The sequence below is a fragment of the Prosopis cineraria genome, unplaced genomic scaffold, assembly GCF_029017545.1.
Source record: "Prosopis cineraria cultivar Desert tree isolate PC_DT_omini unplaced genomic scaffold, ASM2901754v1 PC1, whole genome shotgun sequence".
Taxonomy (NCBI): Eukaryota; Viridiplantae; Streptophyta; class Magnoliopsida; order Fabales; family Fabaceae; genus Prosopis; species Prosopis cineraria.
In genome coordinates, this window is record NW_026555332.1 from 58,829,299 (window position 1) to 58,836,856 (window position 7,558).

At 38.0% G+C, this 7,558-nt stretch overlaps 1 protein-coding gene across 2 annotated transcripts; it reads left to right on the top strand.

The window, feature by feature from the left end:
* Nucleotides 1–135: 135 nt before the first annotated feature.
* Nucleotides 136–2,409, top strand: LOC129320510 (auxin-responsive protein IAA16). Of its 2 annotated transcripts, XM_054966005.1 has the most exons (5): nucleotides 136–544; nucleotides 936–983; nucleotides 1,459–1,809; nucleotides 1,889–1,950; nucleotides 2,064–2,409. In XM_054966005.1, the coding sequence occupies exons 1-5, from the start codon at nucleotides 267–269 to the stop codon at nucleotides 2,099–2,101; spliced, it is 777 nt and encodes a 258-aa protein (XP_054821980.1). In that variant the 5' UTR covers nucleotides 136–266; the 3' UTR covers nucleotides 2,102–2,409. The 2 variants fall into 2 exon arrangements, with proteins under 2 accessions (XP_054821980.1, XP_054821987.1); XM_054966012.1 differs by lacking the exon at nucleotides 936–983 and having other exon boundaries at nucleotides 138–544.
* Nucleotides 2,410–7,558: the final 5,149 nt, after the last annotated feature.

Sequence of the window (7,558 nt, forward strand, 5' to 3'; positions counted from 1 at the left end):
ACATCATTCTCCCGACAAGCTGCGGATGAACCAGCCCTACACGTGACAGCATCTCACCCAAGGGCCCAGCCCCGGACCTCCCTCCCCAGTCTCCATTTTCATATATTATTACGCCCTTCCCCCCCCTTTCATCCTTTTCTTCTTCTACTCTCTCACCACCCAAAAACCTCTCCCACTCACTCTCCCTCTCCGACATCAAAAACCTTCACTTTCTAGGACCGGAATCAGACACCGGGTGACCTGAACTTTACTCCGTGGATAGTAGAATGACGGGCTTGAATGAGGCAGAGCAGGATAAGTACAACATGATTAATTTCGAAGAGACCGAATTGCGACTCGGATTGCCCGGTGCTTCCGCCGCCGCCGCCGACACGGAGTCTTCACTCAAGAACAACTGGCCTGCTGGTGGCAAGAGAGGCTTCTCCGACACCGCTGTGGATTTGAAGCTCAATCTCTCTTCCAACACTGCACAGTCACCCCACAAGCCTGTCGACAACACAACTGCTGCCTCTCCCTCAAACGATCCCGCGAAGCCACCCGCTAAGTATGCTCCTTCTCTTCTCCTTTCTTATCGCATCGTACTGATTCCGTATGTTACCTGCGACCTAAGACTTAGTCGAAGAGCAGAACTACGATTTCATTTTGGTGCTCGGTCTGCGCTGTTAATTTCTTAACCGTGCTCGAACGCTTTGTCAGTTCAGACTACTACAGATGAATGGTCTTGTCCCCGTTTAACATTAAGATAATTGAAAGACATTTAGGCTGGTAGACGGGGAAGGTAGTCATCCTAATTCCTGCGGACTCGTGTAGGGTCTAGATTTTGTTTAAGATTTGAATGAAATAGCAAGATTTAAACATACAGCATAATGTTTTTGGTCGATATTCTCAAGGTTCAATTTTGAACTTGGTTTTTTTTCTTAAATATTGAACTACAGAATGAAAATTAGGCAGAGTCAGACACGGGGAAATGGGATAACTACGAGGTGCGTACATGGCTGTAGGCGAAAAGTGAACAGATTCTTTCTCCACCACTTGAAATGAGGTTATTAGCGATTCTGATGTAGGAAAAGAAACAAAGGTATTCTGATGTCCTGATGAAGTGGGCATAATTAATTGGCGGTAATGGGGTTGGGGGACGAGCGATCCAGAAAATGAGCAGGAAAAAAAGAGAGAATGATGAGTGATCCAGAATGGTCCGCAAATTAGGTTGCATATCGTGTGCGGATGGCACGGCTGGTTGTCGGGAAGACAGAGCATAAGGACAAGACAGCAGGAATCTTTACTTTTTTCTGCGAGGCCCAATCATTTCCTTTCAACAGTCAAAACCAACTCTCCCTTGCAATTATTTATCAATATTGTTACAGTATTATTATCTTTTATCACTAGTATTCTAATCTAAACATCCTGCAAGTTGAGGCTGGCGTTGATTAATTTGGATTAACGTGGACGGACAAGCAGGGCTCAGGTAGTGGGTTGGCCACCGGTGCGATCATTCAGGAAGAACATCGGGACGTCGCAGAACCAGAAGAATAACGAGGAAGAAGGAGCGACGTTCGTAAAGGTGAGCATGGACGGTGCGCCTTATCTGCGCAAAGTGGACTTGAAGCAGTACAAGAGCTACCAACAGCTGTCGGGGGCGCTGGCTAAAATGTTTAGCTCCTTCACCAACGCCGATTACGGCTCCCCTCAAGCCACCAAGGACTTCCTCAACGAGAGCAAGTTGATCGATCTCTTGAACGGCTCCGACTACGTCCCCACTTACGAAGACAAGGAGGGAGATTGGATGCTTGTCGGCGACGTCCCCTGGGAGTCAGTTCCCATCCTCCACCTTCCATCTCTTTAATCAATCATTTTTATGTTCCTTGCCTAACCGATCAAATTTTAACAGAATGTTCGTGGAGTCCTGCAAGCGCCTCCGCATCATGAAAGGATCCGACGCAATTGGCCTGGGTCAGTCGTCATCGCCTCGCTCTTTCACTCAGCGGCATTGACTAATTTCTTTTTACCTTCTTTCTATTACTGTTTAATTATTCATTTTGCGTTGGTGTTAATTGAATGTGCAGCGCCGAGGGCAGTGGAAAAATGCAAGAGCAGAAGCTGAGCCGATCAAATTTCAACCTATATATTTCAACCCTCTGCCGGCTTGTTCGCCGGAGCCAAACTGGCTCCATCCGTATCGAATCTGCGCGCGATCGAGCTTGGATAGTATCATGTCTGTGCGGTGTTTTTTTTTTTTTTTCGGGTTAAATTTTCTTATGCGTGATGTATATGAGAAAATAATTGGAAATTTGTCAGTGACGTACAATAATATAGATGTTCATATGTGGGCCCCCCTTTTCAGGCGATAACAAAATGTGACTCGATCTCTATCGATAATGAATTATTGTGTCTCCCCAATAATTGTGACAATATGTTTGTCATATGTTCAGCTTAAAAAAACAAAAAAAAAAAAAACACCCACACACACACAGCGAGAGCGTTTCACGTGTGGGATACACATGGTTTTGTTAACCATACAAAAATTAATTACCCAAATTAAAAAAAACTAAGTTTGTCGGAGAGTTTAAACGATAATTAAGAGACAGCAGTAGTGCTGTGGAGTAATTGACTTGCTATGATATGGATTGCTCTGCTGCGAAGTGTTATAGTTACTACATGACCAGATGGGATGGGTAATTGAATTTTTTATTGTTTTCATTTGGCTGAGATTGGGTGTTGCAAATAGGCCATGTGCCGTTGTCTACAGTTTACTGAATGATGAGCAAGGGAAATGGTGGTGGGAGGCAAAAACATATGATTTCATGAACAAAATGATAGGGTGGACCCATTCCCATGCGCTCCAGTGTTCCACTAATTACTTGCCTCCCCCCTTCCTCGCCTTTTCACCTCTATTCTTCATTTCATTTTCCTTACTGTGGTGAATCATAATTTTCATTTCTTAATTAATTATTATTCCTTTACCACCTTCCAATGAAACGTGTTACGTTACAGCATGTGATTGTCTCCGAACCCGAAAGGAGTTCGGGTCATTTAAACGGTTTCTTTTGGTATGCAAATATATCTCCAGTGGCAGTCTCATTCTCACCTCTCATTATCAAAATTATATTACATTATATTTAGTTGAGAAAAAAATTAATCCAGTTACTATAGTTTTGATATAGTTCAAACATAGTACATAAATTTCAGTATAATCTTAATTCAATTAATTAAGTCAATCTATAAATTTATAAACTTTAACTTGTTACAGTTCATGCTATAATTTTATGGCCCCCAACATTCTTTTTTTCTTGAAATGGAATCAAATATTAAAGATTGCAGTATCAAAGTTAAAAAGGGACCTCATAGCAGTCCCCCCATAGTAAAGCCCCGTTTCGAAGTTCATTGCCAAAAGTAAACACGTTGAAATAAGCGTGGTCCTGTCCCCAACAATTCAAAAAATGACTTTTGTCTTTATAGTTATATTTTTTTTTTAAATATAGAGACGGATATTTTAATTAACTAGAATTAATCATAGAGGCTAAATTATAATAAATTAAAATTCAAGAATTAAATTTTAATCATGTAATATCCCAATATAAATTTTAATAGTTAATTTGGGTTAATAGAAAATTTAAAAAAAAATAAATAAAAAAATAAATAATTTTAAAAAAATAAAAAAATAAAAAAATAATAATAAAATAATATTATTAAATTATTATTATAATAATAAAAAAAAGGAAGAAGAAGAAGAAAACGAATTTGCTTCGTCCGCCGCCTCAACAGTAACAATAATAAAATAATAATAAAAAAAAGAAGAAGAAGAGAGAGAAAATAATTTTAAAAAAATGTGGGACCCACTGAATTTTTATAAAAACTCACCTGTTCCTTCATTTCTTCATTCCTTCTTTCGTGCGTGAGCTTCGGCAGAGAGAGCATCTGTGAGCCAAATTCACCGGTGCTGGGTTTTAAGGTAAGAGTTTTTAATAGGATATTTAGGGTGTGATTTTAAGCTTTTCAAGACTAAGTAAGTGTTCTAAAATTTTTTCTTAGTCATCCTTTTTCTTTAGTTTCTGAGTTTGTAGTGGTAGAAAATTTAAGATCTGGAAGAGGGATGAATTTATGTTGAATAAATATGGTTTTTGAGGTTGTTAGTAGTATAATAAATATTCTAGAGTATAAATTTATTGGTGATCTTTGAATTTGTGGCTTATGGATCAAATTCTAGACTAGATCTGAAAATATATGTTGATTTATTGAGGTTTAGATGATTATTTGGGATGAGAAATGAATTATTATGGCTATAGGATTATGATTCTAAGCTAGAGACTTAATTTTTATTTTTGAGTATTTTAGGTACGAATTTATGAAATAAAAAGAAAATTTTGATAATAGAAATTAGTTTAGAAGTTGATTTTTAGATTATTAATGTTTATTGATAATTAAAAGAGGAGTTAAAAATTATACTTAATAGTATTAACTATAGATTTGTATTAAGATTGAGATTAGGAATTATGTTATATTTTTAATTCTATTATTAGAATTATTTTATTAGTTTCAAAAATTGAAACTAATATTTATAAATAATATGTTATTTGTAGATTGTATTACTGGTGAAGATTGTGGTGAGAGAGAAATTTTAAGGAATAATTTATTGAAAAAAAGCCACAAGGTAACCATGCTTTTAATTTGTGATTTGTGTTACTTCATGTTAATTGGGTGATTATTGAGAAAATTATAAATTTTGTAATATTATATAATTGTGCAATATTATTATGAATTTATTTGATTATTGTGGGAGGTGTTGGGAGACTTGTTATTGTTGTTATATTTATGTGCCACGTGGTACGCCCCTATTGGAGCTCAATAGGTGGTTTGTAAGGGCTCGGGCTAATCTACCTTTGGCCGGGTAATTTAGCACCGAGTGAGGGCTACGGCTCGAGGTTAATGGAGGGATATAAGGATGGTTGTTTGTGTGTATTGTAATATTTCTTATATTTGTTGGAATTATATTATTTTTAATTCTCACTTAGTAAGCACACACTTAACTGTTTGTATACACTATCATAAATTGGCTTTGGTTACTGGGACTTTTGAGTCTCATTATGTGGTTAACAATTTTCAGGAGAAGAGCCACGAGTGACACGTGGAGGAGTCCCAGAGGCTTAGTGGTATAGATCCACTGTCTCTTTTGGGTATTTAATTTATGATTTATAATGTGTTATATTGCCAATATTAGGACTTTTTTATGTTTATTGTCAATTATATGAATATATAAATGTAATCATGCCTTTCAAACTATTTCTATTTTTGGTACAATTTGGATGACTGTAATTTTAATATTTGGTTTACTTTGGATTGGTTAAAATGGCATGATTATAAGGCCAAATAACTGGCTTGTGTTGAAAATTGACTAAATTGCTTATTTTACTTGTTGGGAGTATAAGGATGGACAAATGTGATTTAGTTTACTTGTTGGGAGTATAAGGATGGACAAATGTGATTTAGCCTAATGGCATGTGGGAGGTAAAAATTTATCTGAAATGTTATAGTGTGTGAGTTGAAGCCAATTATAAAATATTTTATATCGAAATTATTGATATAAAAATGTGTTGGGTGGCTGTAACCCAACTATGGTTGAGTTAAATTATTTAAAAAAAAAAATTTTGGTGTGTTACAAAATTTTGGTATCAGAGCTACATGTTTCAAATTCTTATAAATTATGAAATTGTTATACATTAACCTAGTTTATTGGCAATATACATTAGTAAATCATAATACTTCTCCATTATTTTTTCTTGTCTTGAGATTAGTGTTAACTTAATTATGTGACTTCCATCCTTTAGGAGGGGAGAGATGGTGTCTAAAACTAGGAGAGGTGGCGAAATTGCCGGTGATTCTATAGAGCCAATAGGAAATGACATACCTTCACTGCCACAACCGGAGCCCACACAGCAACAAATCGGGCAGGGCGAGCCCATACAGTCACAACTAAGGCAGGATGAGCCAACCATGAGGCAAATGATGGATCTACTATATAATCTTAGTGACCGCATGAAGAGACAAGAAGAAGAGTTGGCCGCTTTAAGACAATATAAGGAGAATGACAACCGAGAGGGAAATGGCCAACAAGAAGGAAGCCATACCAAGGTATTTAATGCGAGCCAATCTGCTGATAAAGGCTCACCTTCCTATTCTCACCATGAGATTAGTCCGAAGAATGTGAGTCTCCACTCTGAGCAACAGACATCCACGATCACAAAGATCTGGAGTACTTTTCGTAAGTTTAATCCTCCTACTTTCGATGGAAATCTTAAGCCAGCGGTGGTTGAAGAATGGATAGATCAATTGGAGAGTATTTTTCGTATGGTTGTGTGCACTTCTAATCAAAAGGTGCAGCTGGCAATATTCTTACTACAGAAGAGTGCTAAGAAATGGTGGGAAACATCAGGACCGAAGGATGATTCCTCTCTTACTTGGGAAGATTTTAAAGCCATATTGTTCGAGAATTATTTTCCTACTGCACTGAGAGCAGAAAAGGAGGCTGAGTTTCATGCATTTCGTCAGGGTGATCTAGATGAGGATGAATTTATTGAACAATTCTCAGAATTATCTAAATACTCTACTTACCTCCAGAAACATGAAGATACAGAGTGGATGGCTGAACGATTACTAGAGAAGGCGAGGCCTGATCTAAGGGAACAGTTAGCCCCTTTTGAGATCAAGACATTCAGTGAAATGTGCAATAAGCTTCGAATAGTTTCTCGGAGGAAGAGAGAGGCTAGATTAGAAGCTGATAGAGAGAGGAGGAAAGAACCTCATGGGAAGCCCCCTATCCACACCAGACCTATTGGTGGAGTAGAGAAGAGGAGCAGTCAAATCTTTGGAGGCTTTAGAAATCAGAAGAAGAAGGGCTACTACCATAAGGGCCAAACCTACAGAGGGAATCAGAGTGGGAGTCAAGGGTCTTACAGGAGCCAGCTACCTTTAATCCTACTCCTGGTGCTGCTAGTAATCAAGCATGCAGTAAGTGTGGGAAGTTTCATTCTGGTGATTGTTGGGTTTGTTACATCTGTCAGAAGCCTGGTCATATTGCTCGATTTTGCTATCAGAACCAAAATAGGGGTAATGATCAGAGACCTACAGTACCAGCACGAGTGTATGCCCTCTCTGGGCCAGAGGCTGCTAACAACCCTAATGCTATCCGAAGTATAATCCGAATCCTTGATAATGATGTTTGTGCTTTGTTTGATTCGGGTGCTACACACTCTTTTGTGTCTGATGAATGTATGAAAAGATGTAAATTGCCTGTGTGTACCTTACCTTTTGATGTGAAGATTTCTACTCCTGCTGGTTTGACTGTAAGGACTGCTAAGGCATGTCTAAATGTAGAGGTTGAGTATGAGGGTCGAAAGACCACCATAGACCTCATTTGTTTGTCTTTGTCTGGGATTGATGTTATTGTGGGGATGGATTGGTTGTCTAAAATGGAGCTGTACTTAATTGTCAGAAAAAGAGTGTGTCACTTTCAGCTCTTACTGTAACCCCTATAGAGTCCCAAAGTCCTATGTTGTTGTCTGCA

Coding starts and splice junctions, on each gene's coding strand:
- LOC129320510 (XM_054966005.1), top strand. CDS start 267: ATGACGGGCTTGAATGAGGCAGAGCAGGATAAGTACAACATGATTAAT. Junction 545..935: donor CCCGCGAAGCCACCCGCTAA/GTATGCTCCTTC, acceptor ATTGAACTACAG/AATGAAAATTAGGCAGAGTC. Junction 1,951..2,063: donor ATCCGACGCAATTGGCCTGG/GTCAGTCGTCAT, acceptor TTGAATGTGCAG/CGCCGAGGGCAGTGGAAAAA.